General features: G+C 53.1%; 4 protein-coding genes across 4 annotated transcripts; 2 read left to right on the top strand and 2 right to left on the bottom strand.

The window, feature by feature from the left end:
- The first annotated feature begins 2,637 nt into the window (after positions 1-2,637).
- Positions 2,638-4,948, top strand: LOC117852435 (uncharacterized). The gene is made up of 7 exons (XM_034734538.2): positions 2,638-2,963; positions 3,070-3,152; positions 3,252-3,349; positions 3,766-3,839; positions 3,973-4,023; positions 4,136-4,430; positions 4,503-4,948. The coding sequence occupies exons 1-7, from the start codon at positions 2,638-2,640 to the stop codon at positions 4,905-4,907; spliced, it is 1,332 nt and encodes a 443-aa protein (XP_034590429.2). The 3' UTR covers positions 4,908-4,948.
- An 11,906-nt stretch (positions 4,949-16,854) lies between these two features.
- Positions 16,855-18,957, top strand: LOC117851300 (anthocyanidin 3-O-glucoside 6''-O-acyltransferase). Its single transcript, XM_034733096.2, has 2 exons — positions 16,855-17,990; positions 18,078-18,957. Exons 1-2 carry the CDS (start codon positions 17,250-17,252, stop codon positions 18,789-18,791), a joined length of 1,455 nt encoding a protein of 484 aa, XP_034588987.1. The 5' UTR covers positions 16,855-17,249; the 3' UTR covers positions 18,792-18,957.
- A 339-nt stretch (positions 18,958-19,296) lies between these two features.
- Positions 19,297-21,105, bottom strand: LOC117851302 (anthocyanin 5-aromatic acyltransferase). The gene is made up of 2 exons (XM_034733098.2): positions 20,308-21,105; positions 19,297-20,166 (listed from the first exon to the last, which is right to left on the bottom strand). The coding sequence occupies exons 1-2, from the start codon at positions 21,013-21,015 to the stop codon at positions 19,453-19,455; spliced, it is 1,422 nt and encodes a 473-aa protein (XP_034588989.1). The 5' UTR covers positions 21,016-21,105; the 3' UTR covers positions 19,297-19,452.
- Positions 21,106-22,752: 1,647 nt separating this feature from the next.
- LOC117851301 (anthocyanin 5-aromatic acyltransferase) lies at positions 22,753-25,070 on the bottom strand. The gene is made up of 2 exons (XM_034733097.2): positions 24,202-25,070; positions 22,753-23,780 (listed from the first exon to the last, which is right to left on the bottom strand). Exons 1-2 carry the CDS (start codon positions 24,931-24,933, stop codon positions 23,085-23,087), a joined length of 1,428 nt encoding a protein of 475 aa, XP_034588988.1. The 5' UTR covers positions 24,934-25,070; the 3' UTR covers positions 22,753-23,084.
- Positions 25,071-27,614: the final 2,544 nt, after the last annotated feature.

The following is a 27,614-nucleotide window of genomic DNA, read 5'->3' as shown; positions in this document are numbered from 1 at the left end:
CGAAGGGGTTTATCCTGTGGTGGTGGTCAGTGACCGGTGAGGCTTCGGCAAGTCGGGCTCCCGGGCCGTTACGTTATCGGCCTTGGGCCTATTCTTACATGGCCCACCCCAGTGAGTGAGCGTGGTGCCGCCATCGCACTCGCTGCATTCGGCCTGTCTGTCTGTCTGTCCATCAGCCATCTTCTCTTAAAAACTGGTTTATTTTTTTTTAGAAAAAGGTGATGAGTGACACTGTACTCTGCATGGAGTAAAAATCGGGTGCTGGACGTAGCCGAAATAACGCTCGAGTGTTGGTTAGCTTTTCCCTAAAATAAGGTGGAGTCAAGGATTCGTGCGACGCGCGCTCGGCAGGAACGAAGCCCTGCGAAGAACCCAAGGCCGCCGATGCTCTCCCCAGTTTTGTCGCCGCCCCCCTCCTTGCCTCTGCCTGCTGCCGACTTCACTGCAGGTGCAGGTCAAATTAGGATTACCAGTTGCAATTCTTCAGAGATCAGAATTCCAACCTGTGTCTGCCAGCCTGCTATACCTGGTCTTTGCATATACTCTATCCTACTGTACATAATGAGGAAGAAAGACAGATTCCAGTAGACGCCTTCAGTTTCAGGCTTTCAGCAGCGACGAAAATGGAGCTGCATATGCTAGCTAATTGTTAATAATTTGGTGTGTCTAATAAAAACTAAGGTTAGTTTGTCGTCTGTCGGATATGCGTCCCTAGGCGCTGCTAGCTCAATGTTCATTAGAAGATGGGTTACGTCCTGATTTGTCCAGCTCAAGGTGTTCCCTGAGATTTGAGTGCATGCCACAGAATACGCCAGAGATGGAGAATGTTCTTTTTCAGTCCTTTTTAACGGTTTGGGGGATGTTCATGCTAGTCTGGTGAGCACACGCATACCGTATGAGAATTGAGAAGTATGTTGCCATCGTTTTCATGTGGTCATGTTCAGCGCCTGCCGGGAGCAATTTATATTCTGAAAGAGAGAATGTCATTGTCTTTGAAATCCGGTGGGTTTGTGAAACTGGATTTTACTGAACTTTCGTACAATGGATTATCATCATGCTATGTCGGATGGCCAGGCAAAATACATCTGATCCCTAATTTGAGTTTATCTATCTTCCTAATTATTATGTTCAACGGATTTCAGTGAGGCAAAATAATGCACTGCATAACAAAAAAAATTGTAATTAATACATCTGGTGTATACAACAAAGATTGAATAATCATGAAAACTTAAGGATCTCAAATGTGTCAACAAAATTGGTGAGATGTCAAAATTAAAGCCACTCATTGTTCTACCACCGATGTGAAAAACAAAAAAAAAACTGAAATATAACCACTAGCTATCGGTTGCTTTCATAAAAAGGAAAATTAGACGAAGAACACAACTTCTCCAATCCAGAGCACACACCAATGGGCTGCAACACGCGTATAACGGGCATAGTCGTCGGTGCACACACGGGGTTTGATGTGTACAGCATGCATACGCGCTGAAAAGGGCAGGGAGATGCGGTGAAAGTTTCTGCGAAAACGTATGGTAGCAGTGCAACAAGTACAGTATTCCTTCACAAGGACAAGTAATGAGACAATATAAAGAATATACGAGTGCCTTGATCTTATCATGGTCTTGAAAGAGATGGTATATTTCTGAGTGGGCGAGGCCAATCATGCAAGTCCCTCTCTTTTACAGCTTGCGGTTCTCATCTTCAGATGTTGCTCGTCCTCAACTATGCTTGCAGAATTTTAATATGATTTACTATGTCTGGTCAAGCATTAACTATTTATGAAGGGCTTGCATATTGAATAATAATGAACTTTCTAGAACTAAATATAGTTACTATGTATGGTTAATTACTAATAGAGGCTTGCATTGCATTATAACAGTAATGACCATTATAGAACTAACCAGTTCGATTCCATTGGCACAACTAAAAAAAGAATCTAACTCTCATCCAGAATGTAGCATATGCTCTGCATTGTTAATGCTTTGGTAATTTATGCCTGGCTGGTAAATGAAAATACAGCTTCTGTTTAATATGTATGTAAATATAATTACATTATGCAGCCCTAAATAAACAACTTTACACTATGCATGCATTCAATTGAGTTTCCCCAAATCCCAATATAAGTGTTGGCTGTATCATCAAAATGAATTTACCAACACTTTTTTTGAAGAGAAATCCACAGGTCATTTATTAGTTTTCCACAAGATATATAGTGCAGGTTGTACCTGCAAGGAGGTTTTCTGGCCAATATTATATATTAGTCATGCATATCATCCAAATGGACTTACCAACAGTTCTTTAGTTTGAAGGGAAAACCATCATATGTCATTGATTATTTCTTCCACAAGAAACCACATACCATGTGTGTACTTTTGCATTATTCTAGAGATGGATTAATTTTCGCCGGCCAATAAAGCTGTGCCATGTATGCAGTGGCAACACAATGCACGGGTGTGTAAGCTGCTGTCAAGACCAGAACGGGACAAGGCGCCTGGCACCGAGAACTTCGCCGCCCTCCTGTCTTTTTCATCGCATAGATGGAAACAAGGGCGAACGCCAGCCCTGCCATCTGTTCCCTGGCTGCATATAAACGTTCACACGATCGTCGTAGTTACCTCCCTTTGGTTCCAAAGCCAAATGCCCAGCTTCGCTGCAGCTGCGAAACTAGAGCCAAATCCTTCTTGTTGTCTCATCGGCATGGAAACCTACAGCGGCCTAGTGAAGGATGAGCTCCACGGCATAGGAGGAGGGCAGGGACTGTACTGCGGTGCTACCCCGAGGGCGGCACCGGCGATGATGACCGGCGGCGCCAGAGATGGTGTTGTGAAGAGCGTGAAGAGGAGGAAGAGGGAGCCGTCGTCGGTGGTGACGGTGAGCAACGGCAAGGAGGAGGCCGCCGGTGGCGACAAGGCGGCGGGTAGCAATGCGGCCAAGAGGAGCTCAAGGTTCAGAGGCGTAAGCAGGTAAACGGCTAAACTCCCTGTGCTCATTTACACATCTGACTACAACTACACAAGCTGTAGGTTTCCATGTCGATCTGAACGTGTGTTGGAACGTTGTTGCAATCAGGCATCGTTGGACGGGCAGATTCGAAGCTCACCTATGGGACAAAGGGACGTGGAACCCTACGCAGAAGAAGAAAGGAAAGCAAGGTACGTCGTACAGGGTACCCACCCAATGAGCTAGAGCATGAACAAGCTGCCTATGTGTTTCTCACGTTGTATGTGTGTGCATGACACGATGTTGAACAGTTTACCTTGGAGCGTACAACGAGGAAGAGGCTGCAGCAAGGGCATATGATCTGGCAGCACTGAAGTACTGGGGACCTAGCACCTACACCAACTTTCCGGTATGTTTGTTGATGCAGTTTGGAGCACAAAGTTACTAGTATAATACGTGTTAGCCCTCCATGAAACACATAAGAAGAAGAGTAACTGTGTTAAAATTTTAGATAATTACCATATTGTCCTAGATCACCAATGCAAGATCTGTACTCTAACTGTTGGACTCAATGACTGGTAGACTGTTTGTTGACTGTTGTTGCGCCTGTGCGCCGTAGTGATGCAAGCGCCGTGTTGTGGTTCCCTGTCCAGCGCAGGAACTGTTGCATATCCGACAACGTCTTTTTACAGAACTTTTTTTTGCATGGTCATATGAATCATTTCATGTGCAACTGTATGCGCCACACTTGATTGAATGAATAGATCATGAAATGAAATACTTTTAAGAGCATGATGAACTTATCCTTTTTCGTATATCCGTCAGGTAGTGGACTACGAGAAAGAGCTCAAAGTGATGCAGAACGTGTCCAAGGAAGAGTACCTGGCCTCAATAAGAAGGTGAGCATACAAAACCCTACGCACCAAGAATTTTCTTTTCTGGGAAATGTTTCGTCCTTTCAGAAACCAGTGAAATGAACAAAAATCCAAGACTGAATGATCCAATTTTTTTTTGCTGACCTGTTCCAAGCAGGAAGAGCAACGGCTTCTCTCGCGGAGTTTCCAAGTACAGAGGCGTCGCACGGTACGCACGGATCGATTATGGACAGCTTGTCTGATCTAGCCGCCGATGCAACTTCTGAATTCTGATCGTTGGCATGGCTAAAAACCTAGTGATTTTGGGTCGTCGGTCGCAGGCACCACCACAACGGCAGATGGGAGGCCCGGATCGGGCGGGTGTTCGGCAACAAGTACCTGTACCTGGGCACGTACAGCACGCAGGAGGAGGCGGCGCGGGCCTACGACATCGCCGCCATCGAGTACCGCGGCATCAACGCCGTCACCAACTTCGACCTCAGCACCTACATCCGCTGGCTCAAGCCCGCCGCTGCCGCCGGCGACGACGGCGGCACCCCGACGTCCGGCGTCAAGCCAAACATACCGCCGTCGCTGTGCCTCCAGGCCGCTGGCGGCCTCCTGCAGCACCCGCACGCCGGCGCCGCGGCGGGCATGCTGCAGGTCGACGTCGACCTCTACCGCGGCCACCTCGCGGCGGCGCAGCAGGGCGCGTCCTCGTTCTCCGGCCTCGACGACGTCGGCTCCGTCTACGCCGCCGGGCCCAGCCCGACGGCCGTGTGCGGGAGGCCGTCCCCGTCCTCGTCGACCACCGCGCTCAGCCTGCTGCTGCGGTCTTCGGTGTTTCAGGAGCTCGTGGCGCGGAACGCCGGCGCCGCGCAGCAGCAGCAGCACGTGCCCGGGGACCATGGCGCGGCGGTATCGGACGTCGTCCTCGACGCCAAAGTCGAGCACGAGGAGCCTCTCGGGCGGCCGGACGAGGAGGGCGAGATCGGAGAGGAGATGTACGGCGCGGCGGGGGCGGCGGAGGAAGCGTTCGCGTGCTCCATGTACGACATCGACGACAGCTTCGCGCGCATCGAGCAATCCTTCTGGAACTGCCTGTCACAGTGACCGTCTGACGGATCTGATCAAACGGCTGATGAGATCGATCGAATAACCACCGAGCGCGCCACAAGCGTAGTGGGTTTTGCGTAATTTCGTGTGCATCATTATACGAGATCAAAGGAGGTGTGTGGCTAATGGCTATGCATGGCTACAGGAACTCGAGCTCTGTAAGAAACGGGGAGAGAGAAGCACGGATTCCTGGAGATAGCCATGGGCGGCGGTGTGTATGCACGTCGCACATAGAGTAGTTAGATGGAGTAGCATGGTAGGAGATGTGTGAAAATGAAATTGTTGTGAGGGAGTGTGGAAAATGTGGCTCCACAAGCTTTCTTGCCCTTCATTCCTCTTACATAATATTCATCAAACTGTTGAATTTTTCATCTACATATATGATTCATCTCACCGTTGATCTCAAAATAAATGATACAGATAGTTCATGTGGCCACATGCATATGTGAAGAATTCATGTTCGAGCGAGTTTTGGTCAGCGCAAGTGTTAGTGTTCCCGTAGCTACACCGGGAGTGACTCAGATGCATGAGAAACACAATTGATTGATATACACAAACATGTATGGAAATAATGTTGCTAGCTACAAACCAAGCTAAAATTCCATCTTGCGCAACATGCCATGCTTTTAGTTCCATGGTGCGTGATGGGACGAACCTAGCTTGAAAATTAAGTGAGCGTGTGCCAAAGTATACGGCTTTGTAGCTTTTCTCGAAGTGAGATTTAAATCCTTAGAAATCCAAATTTTGAGTTGGGACATGTGCCCCACTTAGCTCTATAGAATTTTGTCACGGATGGTTGCGCCCCGTCGTGCAGCTGTTCTTAATTGGTCCTTCACTAACTATGTTGGGTCAAGTGGGCTAAGGGTCTATTTGGTTGAACTGTGACTAAAAAAAAAAGCTGCCGTGAGCTATGGGCCGTGGAAAAGCAGTTGTGGAAAGCAGTTGTAGAAAAATCACAAGGCCGTTTGGTTGATGTGCTGTGGCTTTTGAATAAACTGTCGAGTGGATCCTGCATGTCATCCACAGTCCACCCCACTCAACTCTCTCCCTCGCTCTCTCACTGACGAGCGGGTCCCCTTCTTCTTCCTCCCGCTGGCCAATCCACCTCACGGCGGAGCTCTCACCCACGGCGGCAGTCACGCCCGGCGGCGGAGCCCGTGCCCACAGCAGCGCCCGCGCTCGCGGTGGTGGTTGCGCCCAACGATCGCCGCGACGAAGCTTCCTCTGCTGGCTCGCGCTCACCAGCTTCCTCTGCTGCTGCTCGAGAGCCCACACACGACGGATGCAAATAGAAAACGAAGAAGAAAAAAAAGAACGAACCGATATCTTTTATAAGTAGTGGCAGGTGGGTAATTTTTTGCCCCAAAAGTAGCTGAAAGTAGGGGGAAGGTGCTTTTAGTTTTGTACTAGAACAAAAGTAGCTTTTGATCTAAAGCATATGTGGCTTTTAGATCCTTTAGTTAGCTTTTGTCTTTTGCAAAAATAAAAGCAGATTGGAAAACCCAACCAAAAGGAGCCTAAGCCAAGCAACATGCATGCTTGCCACTTGCCAGCAACAAGATGTCCATGTTGCGCTTGCTTCGATCCTTAACTCATTCTGTTTATTAGGCATCGTTTGTTACGGTCACAATGGCTTATGTTCATAACAAGGAACTGTTTCATCAAGTGTCATTGCACCATATGTTTTTGCGGCATCACAATGCTGCTCGGCGCAGGTGACCAAGGAGCTTTTTCACACGTAGGTGGCAGTCTAGTCGTCGAATTGAGTGACATTCGTGTGCCGGTTTCTTTGTGTCTCTTTTTGTAAGGCAATGTGCATCCTAGATATGCAGAGATTAGGAGTATTTCAAGAATTTTGTATCAAGTCGACGTAACAATCTTGAAATTAAAAAGGCTCTATTTGTTTGATATTATAATCCATCTATATTACATAAGCAGAATTATGGGTCATGGGTACTATGGTAAAAGATCAACTTGGGACCACATTGGACCAAAATAATCTCAAATAAGTTAGTGTTAGGTAGCTTATTTCATATTATATATGTTAGATTGTATTTACCTGTATGTACACTAGTGGGCCTACGGGCCCTGCTACGTGTATGAGCCAGCAGGCAGCTCGCCTGTGGGCGCCGCTGGCCCTAGCGAGTCAAGGAACCCTAGCTGCCCCTGCGTGGTCCCCCAGGCCTATATATGGTTGTAGCCTGTGCTCATGTATAATCAATCTAATCTAACCTTGTCGGCAACGGCACGTTACTTCCCGTCTCTCTCACTAGCACTGCACATCTTCCTAGTCCTTTTCGTCTTAACAATGTTTTGGTTTCCCCCCACATTATTAAGAATCTTATATCTGTTCACCAGTTCACTACTGACAATAATGTTTCTGTAGAGTTTGATCCTGCTAGCTGTTCTGTGAAGGATCTTCCATCCCGGAGAGAGATCGTTCGGTGTAATAGCTCCGGACCCCTGTACCCGTTGCACCTCCCTGCTGCCACCGCTCTCCAGATCAGGCCTCCCTCCGCGTCTGTCTGGCACCGGCGTCTTGGTCACCCTGGTGCCTGGTCACCCTGGTGCCGCCATACTCTCCAGACTTGCCCAGTCATCGATTGCTGCTACTCCCTCACCAAACGCCTCCTTATGTCATGCGTGTCAGTTAGGCAAACATGTTCGCCTACCTTTTGCTATGTCCACTTCTCGAGCGTCTCATAAGTTTGACATTATACATTGTGATTTATGGATATCTCCTGTTCTTAGAATCTCTGGTTACAAGTACTATCTTGTCATCCTCGATGATTGCTCACACTACTTGTGAACTTTTCCTTTGCGTCTTAAGTCTGACACGTTCTCCACGTTGTCTAACTTTTTCGCTTTTATCTCCACCTAGTTCGACACCACCATCAAGGTTGTTTAGTGCGACAACAGTCGTGAGTTCGATAACTCTAGCACGCGCACGTTTTTCCTCTCCCATGGAGTTCACCTTCGCATGTCGTGCCCCTACACCTCCTCCCAGAACGGCCACACTGAGCGTATGATCTGCTCCATCAACAACGTCATTCGGACCCTCCTCTTCCAGGCTAGTGCCCCTCCATCCTACTGGGTTGAGGCCCTCCACACCGCCACCCACCTCCTCAACATCCTACCCACTTCGACTCTTCGGTTTTGTACACTACACCTTGCACTTTTCGGTTCCGAACCCACGTACGACCACCTTAGTCTTCGGGTCAGCATGCTACCCCAACCTATCCGCCACAGCCACACACAAGCTCGCACCTCACTCCACACTGTGTGTCTTCCTCGGCTATTCGGCGCATCACAAGGGATACCGCTGCCTTGACCTCTCTTCGAATCGTCTCATCATCTCTCGGCACGTCGTCTTCGATGAGTTTGTTCGCTTCCGTGACCTCTACACCTTCACTTACGGCGTTCGACTTCCTAGATGATTCTACTGATCCGGTGCTGACTTCTGCTAGTCTGTCACCATTTTCTCCATGTGCAGGTTCCTCCCCATCCGGCACATCGCCGGCCCCTGGCGCCGCCACGTCGGCTTCTAGCGATGCCGCGCCGGCCCCTACCGCTCCCTGGGTGCCACCTGCGCGGGCCCATGCGCTAGTTCCCCGTCCTGCGCCGGTTTTTGGCGCTGCCCTGACCGTCCCAACCCCGACCGCGCCTGGTGCCCATGGATCGTCGCTGCATTAGGGGACGCTGGACGCCGCCCCGACCCCGACCGCGCCTGGCGCCCGTGGACCATCGACGCGTTGGGGGACACTGGACACCGCCCCGACCACCCTGACCCCGACCGTGCCTGGCGCCCGTGGACTATCAACGCGTTGGGGGACACTGGACGCCACCCCGACCGCCTCGACCCCGACCGCGCCTAGCACCCGTGGACTGTCGACGCGTTGGGGGCCGTTGGACGCCGCCCCGACCCCGACCGCGCCTGGCACCCCAACCCCGATCGCGCCGAACGTCCGTGGGCTGTCGCGTGCTCCAGCACCTACTCTCGTCAACCCACCCGCCCCTCTGCCCAAGGGTGTTGTCCCGTGCCCTCTAGCGGTAAATAAGCACCCTATGCAGACTCGGTCCAAGCTCGGCCATCACTTCCTGACTCTACTTCACACCGCCGCGTTGTCGCTGGTGCCCACCTCCTTTCGGAGCGCTCTTGTTGATCCTCATTGGTGGTCAACTATGCAGGAGGAGCACGATGCTTTGCTTCGGAATCACACCTGGGACTTGATGCCTCGTCCTCCTGGAGCTAACATTATCACAGGTAAATGGGTGTTCAAACACAAATTCCATGCCGATGGTTCACTGGAAAGGTACAAGGCACGTTGGGTACTTCGGGGTTTCACACAGCGTCCTAGCATCGACTACAATGAAACTTTCAGCCTGGTTGTAAAGCCAACCACCGTTCGCACCGTCCTATCTCTGGCCCTCTCCTAACAGTGGCCAATTCATCAGTTGGATGTTAAGAATACTTTTCTGTATGGGACTTTGTCTGAAATTGTGTACTGCACTCAGCCCTCTGGTTTTGAGGATCCAGCTCGTTTAGGTTTTGTTTGCAAGCTCAACAAATCCCTCTATGGCCTTAAACAGGCTCCGCGCGCTTGGAATAGTCAGTTTGCTTCCTATTTGCTGTCACTTGGGTTTCATGAGGCCAAGTCGGATACTTTGCTATTCATCTATCGCCGGGGCACAAACATCATTTATTTACTTTTATATGTTGATGATATTGTCCTCACTGCCTCTACTCCCAGTCTTCTTCAGCGCTCTATTGTAGCTTTACAACGGGAGTTTTCTATGTCAGATCTGGGTAATCTTCATCACTTTCTCGGTGTTCATGTTTAGCGCACCGCCAGCGGTATGTTTCTGTCTCAGCATCTGTACACCCTGGACATTTTGAAGCGTGCTAATATGTCTGATTGCAAGACTTGCGCTACCCCTATTGACACCTGCGCCAAGCTATAAGCTGATGTCGGACCTCCTGTCCAGGACGCCATTGCCTATCACAGTCTCGCTGGTGCACTGCAGTACCTGACTTTCACCCGACAGGATATCGCTTATGCCATTCAGCAGATCTGTTTGCATATGCACGATCCTCGGGAGCGCCACCTGGTTGCTCTCAAGCGCATCCTGCGCTATCTTCGTGGCACTGCTACTCTGTGTCTCCATATTCGGCCGTCCTCCTCCTCCGAGCTTGTGGTCTACTCCAACGCTGATTGGGCAGGTTGTTCAGACACTCGTCGATCCACCTCCGGCTACGCGGTTTTCTTCGCGACAATCTGGTGTCTTGGTCCTCCAAACGCCAGCACACTGTTTCTTGCTCCAGTGCTGAGGCCGAGTATCATGCTGTCGCCAACTCCATCGCTGAGGCTACCTGGCTCCGTCAACTCTTGCTCGAGTTGGGCGCCCCACCATCAGCTCAGCTTGGTGTACATGGAATCTAATCCGGTCCATCACTAGCGCACCAAGCATGTGGAGATTGATCTGCACTTCATTCAGGAACGCGTGTCTCTTGGAGACGCCCGCGTCCTTCACGTACCGACGTCCTCACAGTTCGCCGACATCTTCACCAAAGGACTGCCGTCTTCAGTGTTCACTGAGTTTAGGTCCAGTCTAAACGTTCGCTGCACCGACGTTCCGACTGGGGGTGTTAGATTGTATTTACCTGTATGTACACTAGTCGGCCTACGGGCCCTGCTACGTGTATGAGCTGGCAGGTAGCCCGTCTATGGGTGCCGCCGGCTCTAGCGCCCCTACGCCTAGTCCCCCAGGCCTATATATGGTTGTAGCCTGTGCTCCTATATAATCAATCTAATATTTCCTCGCCTAAATGTCTGTTTCAATATGTGGTCCCATGATGACTTTTTACCCTGCTATCTTTAGATCATAGTCCAGTTTATATAGGGGGTGTTTGGGAGGGGGGGGGATAAACTTTAGCCCCCCACCCCCATTTTAGCCAGATTTTAGCCCCTCCATGCCAAATAGGAGGGCTAAAATGGAGGGGCTAAAGTTTAGCCCCCCATAATCCATTAGCGCCTCCAAGGGGTGCTAAAATGGACTAAAGGGGGCTAAAAGTGGTCCCCCATGACCATTTTCCACCCCTACCCCCTTTCCTCTCTCCTCTCCACGCGACACCCTTCTCCCCCGCGACACCCCCGCCGCCTCCGCGACCTTCGCCGCCTCCGGCCGGCCCCCGCTGCCTCCGCCGGCTCCACCGCCTCCGGGCAGCCCCCGCCGCCTCGGGGCAGCCTTCGCCGATCCCGCCGCCTCCAGCCGGCCCCCGAGGCCTCCGTCGGCTCCACCACCTCCGGCCAGCCCCCGCTGCCGCATCCGTCAGGCCCCGCCGCACAAGCTGCCTCCGCCTGGATCCGCTTCCGCTCCAGCTGCCCCCACGCCCTTCTCCCTCCTCTGTCGCGGCGTAGCAGTAGCAGGGCGCGAGCCCCGTCTGCACCTCGGCACGCTCGGAGCGCGAGAATTAGCAAGCACCAGGACCACCAGTGGCAGATCTCGCGCACGGTGTAGAGGAGTTGAGAAGGAAGAGGAGGGGTAAAGGAGAGAGAGAAAGCAGGGTAAATGAGTCTTTTGTCAACATATGTGCTAAATTTTAGCCTCCTTCCCAAACATCCCAAAGGGCTAAAGTTTAGCACTGCATTTGAGGGGGTTAAAATTTAGCCCAGGCTAAAATTTAGCCCCTTCTTCCCAAACAGGACCATAATCTATAAGGAAACAAACACGCAATTAAAACTTCCTTTATCAAAAAGGAAAAAAATTCTTAACATAGCACCGTTTTAATGGGTGTCTTGGATCGGTTACATGTCAGACACATTATAATGGTGTCGCACTGCCAAAACATATGGCTTTGATTCGGGTCAATTTTTAGAATTTTTTTGTTAGGGATTCAAATTTAAAATACCTAAAAAGGGGATAATATGCGACAATTTTACGGGAAGAGCCACATGAGAATGCGGCTTGTCAGAAACTGTGCCGGTGGGCTAAGCTTGCCAGCCTGCTAGGAAGGTACACGCGGGCCACCTCTTAGCGAAACAGGCCGACCGTTGGCCCATGAATGAAAACAACTGGTGGCGGCGAACTGGGAATTTTTTTTATTTTTTATTTTACAATTTTGCATAAATAAATTGTGGATCGAAAAGTTTGTAGAAATATACCTATGCTATCGTACGAAATAGCGATAGCAGGATAACGCCGTCTCAAGCGGCGGTGAGGGTAGCTACTGCCATCTTACCACTCTCCCATCCGGCGGGCTGCACACAGAAACGAGGAGGCAGTTCCATCGGCTCATTTGGTGGTAGTCTGCCCCACCTTTTGAAATGGTGGAAGCGGGAAGCTTCCGCCAAATGAGGTGGCGGTGTCTTCCCCTATAAAACCAGGCGCACGGCCGCCCCGGGCACTTGCCCCTTCATTTGCGCCTGAGAGCGAGCAAGCCTGAGCGCCAGCGAGAAGAGGAAGGGAGGGAGGGAGAGAAGAAAGAAGGGAGGGAGAAGAAGGGAAAGAAAGGAAGGGAGGGAGGAGAAGGGAAAGAAATAAAGGGAGGAAGGAGGGGAGGGTTGAAGGCCCATTCCTCGTGTCGTTAGAGATATTTTTTCTAATCCCCTAGTTTAGTTAGTTTATTTAGTTTAGTGGATAGATCTAGTAGTAGATAGATCTAGCAGTTAGTTTAGTTAGTCTAGTAGATTTGAGACATAGAAAAATGTAGGTTAGTTAGTGTAGTGGATTTGAGACATAGGAAAATGTAGCTTAGTCGGTTTAGTGGATTTAGTTAGGTATTTAGTTGACAGTAAAATTAGTTTGTTGATTTATGTAGATTAATTTTAGATGAATATTATTTGCAATGCTAGGGTTATATTATGTATAGGTATTCAGAATGTAGTTGTTTCATGGCTAGTTGGAATTATTAGATTTAGTTAGTACATTTGTTCTTCTCGCGAATATTGACCTAGGGGAAAGAAGGGGTGTAGGTACTTCAAGTGTCCCGACATTGATGATGATTTCAAAGTCAGCCTATTCGTTCGTAAACATTTTACATATGTTTTCTACATGTACCGATTCCTTGAACTAATAATAAATGAATATGCAGGCATGCACATTCATGGAATGAATCGACGCTAGACCTATAGGGGGTGCCCATTTGGCTAGTGGTGCTGGAGACCAAAACCCGATACTATGAAAGGATGGAAGCAGCTCGAGATGCGGCACGTACTGCACAGCTCGAGGAAGAACGACGCGTCCGCCAATAACAAATCCATCTGAAGGGTAAGGAGGATCAACTGCAGAGACGGCGCAAGCAGTTAGGTGCTCGAGAGGTAGCACTAAAATGGCAGGAGGAAGAATTCGAAGCTCGTCAGGCGTAGCTAGGGGTGGTAATGGATCATGACCCTCATGCATCCTTCACAATCCAACTTAGCCCTATCTATTTTTAGTTCAAAATCATATAAATTTATGGCTCGGTCCTTATTGAGCCCGATCCTTAAATTTGCTAGGCTAAATTAGAGAGCCCTTTACCACCTCTAGGCGTAGCTCCTCCAGGAAGAAGAACGACAGAATAAGGTGAAGAAGCAGGAGGCAGAATGTTCCTCCAAAATAGCGAGGAAGGGGAAACTTCCCCGGTTCACCTAGTAGAACGTTACTTGTCCTCCACCGATTTACATTACTTAAGACATTTTATCCTAGCGACGGTGCTCTTTTAAGTTTGTCATGTTGGGCGCCTCGGATGTCATTGTACTGTTGCTTGTACTGTTATAACATTTCGTCTTCATACTGTAACATTTCGTCTTCATGCAGTGAGTACTGAGTTCCACACTATTCCCGTTACAATGCTCTGCGGCCAGTACAATACTGAAATAGTGGTTTCCACTTTCACGTGAACCCTCAATGAAAAACGTACAATATAGACTGTTGACGTGAACCCTGACTGAAAAGCGTACACTATAGACTGTTGACGTGAACTCTCACTGAAAAGCCTACACTATAAACTGTTGACGTGAACCATCACTGAAAAGCCTACACTATAGATGGCAAGGACCCTCAACGCGAAGCCTTCTCAGTGGATGGAACTCCACACTTACACCTACATCCCTGCATCTGCAAAGCCTATATGTACCATTTCTCAGGATGATTGAACACGACTGGGTACTGAGCACATGGGGCGCAATGCATCTCCATCCCATCACTCCTTATATTGAACCCCCCTCTCCCATATCTCCATGCCACTGAGAACAAGTAAGACTCCCATATCTTTTCACGCCACTCAGCATGAGTAAGAGCTATGGCATCCGCAAGAGAGAGAGGTCGTGGGAGGAGGGGAAGAGGAGGGGTGCTCCTATTCCAACTATCATTTGGCCAGGTTCTTTTAGTCCAACGGAGTATGAGACACCCCTCGACGACTTCCCTCTAGACGACAAGGCTAACTACGCCCCTCCAAACTCCCTTAGGCCTTATGACGACCGCCATGATGCGTGGTCTATGTGTCACCATAGCGTGGCTTGTGTCGTCCAGCTCTATGACGGCTACGGTGATGGAAGCCACCGTTTCTTTTGATGCCCGTATGGATTGGTGAGTCAAGTTATTACTTCATTACTCTTTCTAAGCTTCTCGTGCTACAAACTAACATCACGTTCAGACTTATCTCGATGAAGGAAATTGCTGCTATGCCAAGTGGGTTGATCCACCACTTCCTGAGCCAACCCAGGAGTACATACACTACTTGAAGTGCAAGATTTTTAACCTGGAGCATAAGGTCAAGGATCTTCAATCCGAAGTTGACGCAAATCCTTGGCCGGTTGACATCGCAGGTAACTTGATTTGTACCTATCTATGATGCAAGTGTCCCTACCACCACAACAAAGATCGCCCCCGTCTCTGCTATCCTCTGGGGGTGCTAGCTACTATGAAGCTGGGCCGTCGCAGTCCTTGTAGACCCAGTTCTACTAGAAAGTAGGTATGGCTCTTTTCCTGGCTACTTCAATTACCTAAGGCATGCGGCACTTGGTTTAGGATAGCATCCGTGCCGCACATGCCACTACAATATATAATTAATTGTTCGTACTAGAGTCGTTGTAATCTCGCTGGAAACAGCTATGTATTTAATGGTCGGGAGTTAAGTTATTTTCAAATATTTGGTTCAATCACTCTACCTCTCTGAAATTACAAAGTTACATATTGCAATGAAACTACATCGGTCACTTTTAAAAATATCAGACAAAATTACACGAAAAATAACTAATAAAAAATTAAAATAGAGTTATAGTCGGTTCAAACGACTATTGCATCCAACACCCAAATAAACCTGGTTAAACCCAAATAAACCCAGCTAAACGAGGTACTTGGAGCCTGCTGCCGTTTGAAATGGCAGTAGACCAGCTAACGCCGTACGAAACGGCGGAACTAGGTTACCGCCGTCTCACATGGTGGTAGGAGGCTGCGTAGCGGTGCCACCCTACAACCGTCGTTTTAACTAGCGGTAGTGGAGCTATCGCCGTTTCAAGCGGCGGCATAGATTCATTTCTGAAAAAAATTCGATTAACTATTTATTTGTGCGTAAAATAAAAAAATCTAAAAATAAAATAAATTCGCGAACGGGCGACGACCGTGGGCCTCATCGTCTCGTTTGTCGTTTCACGCGCGAGCACCACCGGCAAATAGCCCAATACTCGCTGAAGCTGGGGAACAAAACAAGGAAGAAAATTCTGTGGAGACCAGATGCAAACCATGCTCCCTGCATACCCGGCGCTGATGTGCGCCACGTGGGCGTCCGAGGGATCCAAGGGACGCGGCTCCAGGTCACGGACTCGGCTCCAGACGCAGACGCGGCTCCAGGTCACGGACGTGGCTCGATTGGGCGAGCGTGACGAGCGAACGCCACCCCCTCGTCGGGGCCATGAACGCCACCCCCGAGTTCGTGGCGGCCTGGCTCCCTGCCGCCACGCGCGCCTCTACGGCCGATTAAGATCTTCTTCTAGAACCTCACGGGGGGAAGCGACTACGACGACGAAGACGGGGAGGCGGCCGCGCGGCAGAGGGCTCTCGAGCTGCCCTGCAACAAGCGCGCCGCCGCGGTCTGCCTCGATCTAGGCCTTCTCCGCTTCTCGCCGTCACCATGCCGCTTGCCGGCGTCTTCGCCCGGCTCACCAACCTAACCCTGGATAGCATCGGCCGGTTCCACGGGCCGTGCAGCCTCGGCGACGCCATTTCCTCACCGCGGTGCCCATGCCTGCTGCAAATGCTCGCCGTCCGCTGCGCCTGGGGCCTGGAGGATCTCACCATCCAATCTGAGTCTCTCTTGCAAATGGAGCTGAGGAAACTGCGTGGCCTGCAGCGGCTCACCGTGGTGGCGCCGGCACTGAAGGAGTTGGCTGTGGTGTACTGCATCCTTGGCGATGAGAACCAACCGGTTGCCAACATCTCAGCCTCTCAGCTGGTGCATCAGAGAATATGTACATCAGAGAATACGTACTTTAAATTTCTAAGTTAACTATCAGGATATCAGAATTATCCAAGTTATTTCTAGCAAAACTGATTTGCATGTATCAAACATACTTGCTCACATGAAAAAGCAGTGAAGTACAGCATACACAGAGCTATATCCCGATTTCAATTTTGATGTCTTCGGGTGAGCAGGCCTTACCCTTAGCAATGAGTATAGCATACTTGCTCACGAACTTCTACGCTTACCGGTAATGCGAGCCTGACATCGTTGTCGTCCTGCATCCAGAGCTCCATGGGCCCGGCGAGCTGGAGTTCGTGTGAGGCAAACTGTCGAACATGCCTTGTGCATTCAGTCGGGGAGGCGCGAGACGAAGCCGAAGATGTCGGGGAGGCGGCGGGGGTAGATGGAGAAGGCGGCGGCGGGCAAGTCCGTCTCCTGGGATCACGGTGGCGAGACGGGTGCAGATGGAGGAGGCAGCCGCTCGCGTCCGCTCGTCACGCTCGCAAAACGCACTGCCGAGCCGCATCTGCGTCTGGAGCCGCGTCCGTGACCTGGAGCCGCGTCCCTTGGATCCCTCGGACGCCCACGTGGCGCACATCAGCGTCGGATATGCAGGGAGCGTGGTTTGCATCCGGTCTCCACATAATTTTCTTCCCAAAACAAGCCAATGTCATTGTCATCATGGCTCACGAGACGCATAAAAAAACGAGATAGCATCATCCCATTCCCATATTCATCACTCCCGAGTCCTTCATCATCAATACAAATAAAATGTCGATAAGCAGTCACCTGCACCCTACAAACGTCAGCTCCGCCGTCGGCGAGCTGGCCAGCTTGCTGTTTCTTGCACTGTAGCCACCGAAGCCAAGAACCCAAAGCTCACCCACCGCCTACGCGCCATGAGTTCACCACGGCTGCGAATCCTCAGCCTCACCCACGTCCTCCCGGACCGAGACCGAGCCGCCGCTTACTCGCCGCCGCCGCCGCTACCGGACGACGGCCTCGTCGAGCTCTCATTCATGGAGGTCCTGTTCGTCGACAGGGTCATGCCGATGCGGCGCCTCTTCTTCTACGAGGGCCCCGGCGTCCCGGCCTTCCCGCGCCTTGTCCGCTCCCTGCGGTCCTCCCTCGCCGTCGCGCTGGCCCTCTTCCCTCCCCTCTCGGGGAAGCTCGCCCACCGCCCGTCCGCCGCCGCCGGCGACGTCGTCGTGGACTGCTCCCCCGCCGCGGTGTCGTCAGGCGTGAAGTTCGTGGAGGCCGAGTACGGCGGCGGCATCGAAGACATGCGCCGGGTGGCCGGCGGCGGCAGCGACGAGGGAGATAGGGAGGCGTTGACGGAGCTCGGGCCCGAGCTCGACGCGACGCGGCTGCCGGCGCCCGTGCTCGCCGTGCAGGTCACGAGGCCGGCCGTCGGGCGCGCGGCGGTGGTCGCGGTGGCCCTCCACCACGCCGTGGCGGACGGCCACTCCGCGTGGCAGTTCATGAGGGCGTGGGCAGCCCTGTCGCGGATGGAGGTGTCGCCGTCGCGGGCCGGGGCGGACCTCGCGCCGCCGGCGTTTGACCGGACGCCGCTTCGGTACCCCGAAGCCGATGAGCTTGCCCGCAAGATCCTGCGTACAGTTGCGCCGGCGCTGCCCGTGGTAATCTCTCTCCCTCACTCCCATCACACCACATTTCCCGACAATTTTTCGAAGCGAGATTGTAAATTTGAACTAACCATTGACCAGATCAGCTCGTCGTCTTCGTGCTTGCCACCAGACTGTTTGAGGAGAACCTTTCTGATCCACGCTGGTGAGATCCAATTAGTGAAGCAGCACATACGGGCACAGAGCCAGACCACCGGCGAGCAGGCGGACAAGCCTCCAAGCACCTACCTCGCCGTGTCGTCGCTGGTGTGGACATCCGTCGCTCGCGCCAAGTTCCGGGACCTCGCCGGCGGCGACGCCAACTTCCTGGTGCCCGTGGACTTCCGCCGCCGCCTGGGCTCTCCCATCGACGAGCGCTACTTCGGGGACTGCGTCGTGCCGTGCGTCGCCAGGGCCGCCGTCCGTGACCTGCTCGACGGCGGCGGTGCCGGGCTCGCCCGCGCCGCCGCGGCCATCCGCGACGCCATCCGCGTGCAGCCCGAGTGCCCGGTGCGCGCCATGGAGGCCTGGCTCGAGTCCCTGCGCACGGTTCCGAGGGTCAGGGAGAGGTTCACGTTCACTGGGTCGTCGAACAGGTTCATGGCGTACGAGACGGACTTCGGGTGGGGCGCGCCGTCTCGGGTGGAGCTCTTGTCGCTCTTCGCCATGGAGCTCGTCCTTCTGCTCGGCGCCCAGGACGGCGGCGTGCAGGTCACCGCCACGCTCCGTCCGGAGCACATGGAGGCGTTCGCATCCAACCTCGGAAGGTTCTCAGGACGAGGGGACGGCCGTCGGTTGCGGATTGGACGGCCCTAAGCTGCCTTGGGGATGGACGGTAAATGACCACCCCGGACGCTTTGGGTGTGTTTTGTTGGTCGTATCATTTGATTCATGTATGAAATGATTTTTTTATTTAGTTGGGTGAATTGTATTCAGGATGAGGCCATCCCATTTAATACATTATTCTATTAATTAGAGCGAACCACATGTTACAATCAAATTGGTTGAACCACCGTTTAATTGAACCACCGCATCCAGAATCATCTGCAACCAAATACACCCTAAATGAGATACCGTCCACCCCCGGTTGCAGTGTCCCGCGGCAAGTCCACCGCGCCGGCAAGCCGCGAGCCGGCAATCGTGGCCAGGAACAGGACACCGCTCTGGAATAAGCGCTCAGATCGCCGGCGAGGTATTCCGCCGCGGCAATGCACCACCTCTGCCTGGCCCGTTGCGCGTGCGCAATGACGCTCCGCGGTGGCCGTCCGCCATGGCGTTCCGGGCAGTTTCCAGGACGAGCGAACGGGACATGATCGAGGGCTCGAGGCAATGTGGCTACTGAATCCACATTGCAATTTGCATCGGGATTTCGTTCTTCAACATCTGCTCTGTTTCTATCGTGAAAATTAAAACAGCTGCTCTATTTCCGAGCACAATTTCTTCTTATTTTTTCTCCTATCGTTGACCACGGCCGGAATCACTCGTCGCTGCCGGAACCGGAAGCCGGGACGACGAAGTTTGCCGTGAAGGCCTCCATGACCGCCCGGTCGAGCGCCACGGACACCTGCACGCCGCCGGCCCTCGAGTCCAGCAGCGTCACGAGTTCCCCGCCGAACACGGACGCCAGCTCGACACGGCTCGGCGCGCCCCAGCCGAAGTCCGTCGCGTACGCCATGAACCGGTGCGACGAGCCCATCGCCGTGAGGGCCCCCGGCGGGATGGCGAGGTACACCGCCATGCACCGCTCGATGCCGAGCAGCGGCTCCTCGGGTTCCTCCAGGTGCTCGCGGACGGCGTCCTGGATGGCCACGGCGGCGCGCGCGAGCCCGGCGCCGCCCTCGCCGCGCAGGTCGCCCGCGCTGGCGCGCGCGAAGATCGCCAGGATGGCATTCCCGAAGAAGCCGTCACCGAGCGGGGGGCGCAGACGGCGGCGGCAGTCGGCGGAGACCATGAAGTAGGCGTCGTCGGCGTCGCGCACGGCGGGCTTGGCGCGGACGATGGACGTCCAGGCCAGGGAGGAGATGGCGACGTAGGTGCTCGGCGGTTTCGACGGTTCGACGCCGGTGGTGTTGGTTCTGATCCCTTGGTGAATGTGCTGCTTCAGAGACTGGATCTCGCCGGCAGAGAGCACGAAGGTTCTCCTGCTCTGCTGAGTGACGTCCAGTGCGGAAGGCGACGAACGTGGCCTAAGCTGCGTATTAGTTCACGCGCCCATGTATGAGAAGTGGTTCAGGTAAGAAAAAATCAGAAAGTGAACTGAGAAATTTTTACTCCTGACTCTTGCAAGTGTGTAGCTGTTGACACGATAAAAGGAAGTGACAGCAGTGCTTACCAGAGGGAGGGCTGGCGCGAAAACGCATGTCACCGTGGCGGCCAGTTCGTCGGCCTTGGGGTGCCGAACGCCGGCGCGGTCGAACGTCGGCTGCGGGAGGCCTGCGGCGGCGAGCGATCCCTCACGCGCCGCCGTTGACCACGCCTTCATGAACTGCCACACCGCGTGGCCGTCGGCCACCGCGTGCAGCATGGACACGCCGACCACCACGGCGCGACCGTGGCCGTCCTCCCCGGCGGGCCTCGTGGCCTGGACGGCGAGGAGCGGCGCGGGCAGCTGCGCGGCCTCGATCTCCGGGACAAGCTGCGCGAACGCCTCCGTGTCGTGCTCGTCCGCCCTGGCCAGGCTGCGCATCTCGTCGGCGCCGCCGGAGAACTCGGCCTCGACGAACTTGACGCCCGAGGACACGGCGGCGCGGGAGCAGTCTATGACGACGTCACCGGATGCGGGGCGGAACGCCAGCTTCCCGGCGAGGGGGAGGAAGGCAGCGAGCGTGGTGGCGAGGGAGGCTTGTAAGGAAGCGACCATGGTAGGGAACGGCGGGAGGTCCGGCCCGTCGTAGAAGAACAACCGTTGGATCGGGGTTTTGGTGATCTGTACGAGATCCAGGAATGAGAGCTTGTGCTCGCCGTGGCACGGCGGCGACGGATCGCCGGTTCGGGCGGGGTGGACATGGGTGATCTTGAGAGCTCGCACGCGTGAGCTCATGGTGGAAGCTGGAGTCAAGAACAAGGTTGGCGAGTGCTACCTCTTGCCAAAAATTGTATGGATATGGATGGGTAGCAGCCACCGAAATTGGTTACGTACGGTGATCAGCTGCTTTGGATGGAAGAAAAGAATTCGAACACGGAATTTTCGGATGCCTGAAAATGACCCAATTTACGTTTGAATAATGTTCTCCACCACAAAAATATTATTGGTCCCATCTTTGATATTGTTACTTCTACATTTCCACCCAAGCTATATCATTCACTAATTCGTCACTAATACACTATGAATAACGAAATAATCATAAATACTAATTATATAAATATAATGTTAGTAGATTTAACATGAAACCAACAATTATAATATATAATATTTTTCTATTTAAAATAAATTATTTTTAAAGATATTGTTGGTCAAAGTTTAGAAAGGTTTGAAAAATATAAATGTGGCTATATTCTGGAATTGATGCAGCATATTAACATCTGCAGTACCAAATAAATGTACTAGCAGTTACTAGATGTATTTCCTGATTTATTTGATCAAATAGATGTTGGTGCATTATTCTATAATTTGATCAAAGTTAGTGAACTTTAACTTAAAACAAAAATAACAGAACCTACATTTCAAAACAAACGGAGTATATATCATAAATATATTTTTAATAATGAATCCCATGATACTAATTTGTGTCATCAATTTATATAAACTTTTACATATCGGTAGTCACGTAAAAATATGACTTTGGACAAAAAATATTTATATTTGTAATAACAGGGAGTATTAAGGATCCATCTATATGAATCTCATTGTATTGATGTCATGGCTAGAATTTTTTATATCTTCCAAAATGGTGGACACGCTTTTTCTTGAGTGGACCTAAAGCTCCATTTTCGCGCAACACAATTTGACCCCTCCTCCCACGAAATACTACTTTGCCAGTGAGGCCGGCCCTACCTTGGTAATAGCCTCCTTTAGCAGGCTTCGCAGTGTCGGTCCCTTCAATCCTATCCTACAAACACCATGGGAAGGCGGGGGGGGGGGGGGCGATGCCCCCAATGCTCAAGGTTTGCTCCATAGATCACCCCTAATTATTTTGTTAAAAATCAAATTTGGTCTAGAAATTGACCCAATCCAATTTCATGGCTCACCCACACACAAACAAAAATCCTAAATCCTTTGGATTGAAGGAATTCCAAAAGAAAAGAACATGAGTTAGGGATCCTCCATTTTTAGCACTAGTCATGGTATTTGGAACAAAGAATTGAGCAAATCCTTTGTCTCGAAGGTTTTCACCGCATGTATGTTTTGGAGGAAATTAAACATCCACCTAAAGTCAAAAGAAAAATTTCCTGCGGTTGGACACAAGCAAACTCTTGCTTAAGCACCATGGAAATTTCACATTGTACTGAAAAAGCAAGAAAAATACTTTTATACATGCAGATACATCACCGGCGATGACTCAATTTGAAGAAACAATCTACGCTCCCATGCTCATTACTTGGATCAAGCAGTCAAACGGGACCATATGGCCCTGTTTGGGACCGCGGTGGCGGCGGCCGCCTCGCGCGGCATAACCCGCGTCATTTACGACAGAGCACCGCGAAACGCGAAACGTAGTGGACGAGCCGCGTTCGATTCCCGCGCCCGCGCGGTCGTGAGAACCGAAAACAAACAGAACCTATGCCAGTTGTTTAGAAGTGGGAAGCAAAGCTCGATAAACGAGATTGAGAAGCAAGATGCATAAACAGATTTGATTAAACGTCCACTTTCCAAATTTCTTATAAGCTTCTCGCTCCTTTGTTCCAAACACCCATTCCTACAAGATTCATGCATTTTTTCCTACCCTATTTTTCTCCACTCCAGTTAGTTCATGTTCCCGCATTTTCTCCTTTTGCCTATGTTTTGTATTTCTTTGTTACAAACATGGACCTCAGCACACTGCCAACCATGTGAAGAAAAGTGGAGAAGAGGAAGGCGTCGGGATTGTAATGAAAAAAAGACAAACGTTGGAACGCTTATTTGTCAAATACGGTGCAATCACGTAGAAAGACAGTGATACTAGCACAGAGTCATGACGAAGCCTGCAACTGCAACTGCGACAAGAAGTTGGCCTCGAAGCCGTCCATGCGGTCCCGATCGAGCGCCACGGACACCTGCACCGCGCCATCTGGCGCACCGACCACCGCCACGAACTCCTTCACAAACACCGACGCGAGCTCCACCCTCGCCGGCCTGCCCCACCCGAAGTCCGTCTCGTACGCGGCGAACCTGTCCGACGCCCCGACCTGCACGGTCCTGTCCGGCGGGAGCGCCCGATGGCGCTCTAGCCACTGCCCGGCGTCGGCCACCGGGTCCGCCAGCTGCTCCCGGACCGCCTCCCGCACCGCCGCTGCCGCGCGCGCGAGGGCCTCGCCGCCGCCGTCGCGGAGCCCGCCCACCGTGGCCCTCGCGTAGCACGCCTTGGCGCAGTTGCCGAAGAACGCGTCGGGGAGCGGCGGGCGCAGACGCGCGCGGCAGTCCGCGGCGAACATGAGGTAGGCGTCGTCGCCGGCGTGGTTGAGGGCGTTCTTGGCGCGGACGGCCGACGTCCAGACCAGGGACGCGACGGCGGCGTAGGTGCTGGTCGTAGGGGGATTCGCGGCGGACGCCGGCGCGGTGGCGGCGGCGGCGCCCTTGTTGTGCAGGGAAATGCGGTGCTTCAGCGAGCGGATCTGGCTGGCGCTGAGCAGGTAAGTTCTTCTGGCCTGGCGCTGATCCGGATCTTGCTGTGCAGGGAAATGCGGTGATGAAATGATGTGATTGCAATGCAAACTCGAAGTTTTCAAACTCGTAAGAAATGGAACTGAATTGAAAATGGAAGGCAGCCAAATTTGACGTCTTAAAAGTGAATTCAACTGAAAAATTAGTCGGGAAAATCCAGGGCACCAAAATTCTTTTTTTATGTCAGGTTGCTCTCCACCAACTTTGATCCTCGTCGTCTTCTCCCGTGCGCAGAGTCTCCGAGAACAGTGAGAGCAGACTTCACTGTGACGCTGACACTGAACTCTGTTGTCTTCACTATCTGACTTTTGTGGCCACATTGATGTGGAAAAGTTGTAATTTTCCACCGTGACAACAATCGACACTATTCGTCCGACGATTTTCAAAGTCCGACACGACGACGGCTGACACGATGAAGGCACTCACCGTCGGCAATGCCGGCGCCAAGGTGCGCAGGAACTTGCGCGCCACCTCCTCCGCTTTCGGGTGGCAGCCGTTGATCGCCGCGCGGTCGAACGTCGGCGGCACGAACCCCGTTCCGGCCGTCGAGCCGCCGCGCGCCGCGGCGGCCCACGCCCGGATGAACTCCCACACCGCCCGGCCATCGGCCACGACATGGTTCACGGACACCCCGACCACCAAGGCTCCGACCCCGCCGCCGTCGCCGCCCGAGACATCCGCGGCGGGCCTCGTGACCTGAACGGCGAGCGCGGGGGCAGGGAGAGCGCTGACCTCGAGCGCCGGCGCGAGCTGCGCGTACGCCTCGGCGTCGTGCTCCGCGGCACCGGCCATGCGGCGCACGTCGTCGGCGGTGCCGGCATACTCAGCCTCGACGAACCTGACGCCCCGGGAGACGGTACCCGGGGAGCAGTCGATGGCGACGTCCTCCCCCGACGGGGAGACCGCGACCCTGCCGGCGAGCGGGGTGAAGACAGCGAGCGTTGCGGCGAGGGAGGACCGCAGCGTGCGGACCAGGGCAGGGAAGGGAGGGAGGTCGTCGCCCTCGTAGAAGAAGAGGCGCCGGATTGGCGTCAGGGCGATGAACAAGGTGTCGAAGAGCGAGAGCTTGATGGAGTGGTCGGCGTCGTGCGGCGGCGGGTTGGGTGTTTCGGCGGGACGGACATGGGTGACGCTGAGAACGCGGACGCGGGAGCTCATGGCGGTGCGGCGGTGCCGGTGGTGATGAAGCTAGTGTGTTTGCTAGTTGGAGTGGTTCAGAGTTTCAGACAAGGTTCTGATAATCTATAATCTAGTACTGCAATTAGGTGAACTGTGGTGTTTAGGTTAGTCCATCTCAGTCAAGTGTCTGGTATTCTGGTACTGTATTAGGTGAATCCTTGTGTTCAGAAATTCAGATCATCCCAGCTTTGACAAGTGACTGGTGCTGGATTAGGTGAACTGTGGTGCTCACAATCAAGCTCAGATGGTCCAAAATGTCAGTGACACTCCAAAGGTGCCCGGTGTTTTTTTCAGTTAGAGTTAACAGACAACTAAACCAAGTAACCAACAGCAAGTGTACGTGTTCATCAACAAGTAAAGCGAGATGAATAAGATCGAAAGTACAATCACAAACGAAAGTTACAAAAGCTTGGTGATGGTAGAGTTACTCCTACCAGGACTAGTGTTATACTACCTCAAAATATACCTGAGATAATTGACACCAGATAAATGACCCGTTCCTTCCTTAGCCCTCAAAAAAAATTTCCTTTCTTATTTAACACTGACTTCAACTTTCGTTCCCAAATTGACACTCTATTCGATTTTCCATCCAACCATCGTTAAATACTCTACGAAAAGATGATTTTGCCCCTTGGACCCCACCACCCTTCTTCCTCCTCTCCTCCCTTCCTCCCTTCTCTGCTCCACACCACACGGGCCTTCTCCCTCCACGCTGGAGATCGCCGAGGGGTCATCCGAGAACATGAGGTCGAAGGCGGCGTTCGAGAATGGGAGACGGTGGGGGTCAACGCAGTGGACGAGCAGTGGGAAGTCGACGAGGTTGGTTCCGATCACGTCCGCCACTCCCGTGGACCGGAGCGCGTCGACCGCGTGGCCGGCGCCCACAGCGAGGCAGAGGACACGGGAGGGGGCAGTGAGGAAGCCAAGGCCGTGGAGTGGAGGGAAGACGGACGCTGCCAGGGTAGAGGTGCGGCGGTGCCAGCGCGAAGAGGTGCGCCGTTTAGCGAGGTGGCGGTCGGGCGGGACCACGCGGCGGGAGGCGGCATCACAAGAAGTGCGGGGAAAGGGGGCGAGGGAGAGGGTGAGCGCGAGCGAGTGCGACGCGGGAAGCAGGAGGGGGATGCGTGGTGCAGAAGGAGTACGACCCCGGGGAATCCTTCATGGGCTTCTGCGCCGCCTGCCTCCGCGAGTGCCTGGCCGGGCTCGAGGCCTCCGCCGTCGTGGCCGCCATGTCGGGCCGCAAGTCCACCTCCTCCATCCGCTCCCTCTTCTCCTGACTGTTCAACGTTGTTGTTGCCGTCGGAGGTGGCCCCTTGGGCTCCGCTAGCTCCATGCTGCCGAACCTACGCCGCTGCAAATCCTTCTCTTGCGGGCGCGGGGGTGACGCCCTGGCCGCCGCCGTCGCCGGCGAGGCATACGAGCTGCAGCGGCGGTCCAGGAAGCGGAGCGCAGGGTGGATGGCGTGGGCGGAGGACGGGCTGCATGTGAGGCGGACGGCCACACGGTGTGTCTGGGCGGAGGGAGAAGGCCCGTGCAGTGTGGAGCAGAGGAGGGAGGAGGGGAGGAGAGGAGGGAGGAGGGTGGTGGGACCTACAGGGGTAAAATCATCTTTTCGCAAGGTATTTAACGGTTCCCAGACGAAAAATCCAACAGAGTGTCGTATAAGGAATGAAAGTTGAACTCGGTGTCAAATAGAGAGCTAAAATTTTTTGAGAACCAAGGAAAGAACAGGTTATTTATGTGATATCAAATAAGAAATTATGTCCAAAACAAAAGGCTTGTTCCTCTTGGTTGTCTTGTGCAAGTCTCCACTGATTCTGCTTCTACCTAGATTTTAAGATCTCATGCTGAACGCATATGCTGAATTTCTTGATCGATCGCTTACATGCTCGTAGATCAGAAAACATCCAGGCTCATGCTGGACCGCCTGATACCCCCGAAGAATTCCCAGTCGACGGCAGGCGGAAGGTGCCCATGAACTCCATCCAACGCGAGGTGCACTCCAACACCAAAGACTCCTCGTAACCAATCGAGAACATCTCCTCGACGATGTCCGGGATCGGGAGCGAGCGTGAGGGCTCCTCCGCCGCGTCATCACGGCGGCACGCGGTGGGAGCGGTGGCGGCGGCGGCGGCCGGGCGGCGGCATACCGGGCAGCTGAGCTTCACCCGCAGCCATTGCGCCACGCACGCGGCGTGGAACCGGTGCCCGCACGGCGCGACCCGCGTCCACGCGGCGCCCGGTGCCGCACCATCCTGCAGGCAGACCGGGCAGCAGTCGTCGGCTGGTTCCTCGGCTGCCTCCAGCGCTGCGACCGCTGCCTCCGACGCAGCGGCCGGCGGCGCCTGCACGGGGAATGGGTCGTCCTCGTCCAGCTCGACGGCGTAATCTTCGGCGGTCAGGAACCTGCGAATGCGAAGACGTGGTACTCGTCGGCCGGTGAAGTCGACAACGTAATAATGCTGCGAGAACGTGCCCACAGGACCGTCCTCGCCGCCGGCGCCGGCGGGCGAGTGGAAACCGCGGTCAGTGTAGCTGCGGATCGCCCCCATCAAGAACTTCATGAAGAGGTTAGCTTGGCGGTCTGGTTCCTGGTCGAAGAAGTCGTCGTCGTCGTCTTCTTGGTCCGATTGCTCGTCGAGAGACGAATCGGCATCGTC

This window comes from Setaria viridis, chromosome 4 (assembly GCF_005286985.2).
Source record: "Setaria viridis chromosome 4, Setaria_viridis_v4.0, whole genome shotgun sequence".
NCBI classification, from domain to species: Eukaryota; Viridiplantae; Streptophyta; class Magnoliopsida; order Poales; family Poaceae; genus Setaria; species Setaria viridis.
Note: the sequence above shows the minus strand (reverse complement) of the source record. Positions and strands in the feature narration are given on the sequence as shown.

Bases quoted from the DNA above. Each gene is read 5' to 3' on its own strand.
- LOC117851300 (XM_034733096.2), top strand. From the start codon at position 17,250: ATGAGTTCACCACGGCTGCGAATCCTCAGCCTCACCCACGTCCTCCCG. The intron at 17,991-18,077 runs GTAATCTCTCTC...ACCATTGACCAG, and splicing joins TTGCGCCGGCGCTGCCCGTG to ATCAGCTCGTCGTCTTCGTG.
- LOC117851302 (XM_034733098.2), bottom strand. From the start codon at position 21,015: ATGAGCTCACGCGTGCGAGCTCTCAAGATCACCCATGTCCACCCCGCC. The intron at 20,167-20,307 runs GTAAGCACTGCT...ACTAATACGCAG, and splicing joins TCGCGCCAGCCCTCCCTCTG to CTTAGGCCACGTTCGTCGCC.
- LOC117852435 (XM_034734538.2), top strand. From the start codon at position 2,638: ATGCCCAGCTTCGCTGCAGCTGCGAAACTAGAGCCAAATCCTTCTTGT. The intron at 2,964-3,069 runs GTAAACGGCTAA...TGTTGCAATCAG, and splicing joins AGGTTCAGAGGCGTAAGCAG to GCATCGTTGGACGGGCAGAT. The intron at 3,840-3,972 runs GTGAGCATACAA...TGTTCCAAGCAG, and splicing joins TACCTGGCCTCAATAAGAAG to GAAGAGCAACGGCTTCTCTC.
- LOC117851301 (XM_034733097.2), bottom strand. From the start codon at position 24,933: ATGAGCTCCCGCGTCCGCGTTCTCAGCGTCACCCATGTCCGTCCCGCC. The intron at 23,781-24,201 runs GTGAGTGCCTTC...TTCCCTGCACAG, and splicing joins TGGCGCCGGCATTGCCGACG to CAAGATCCGGATCAGCGCCA.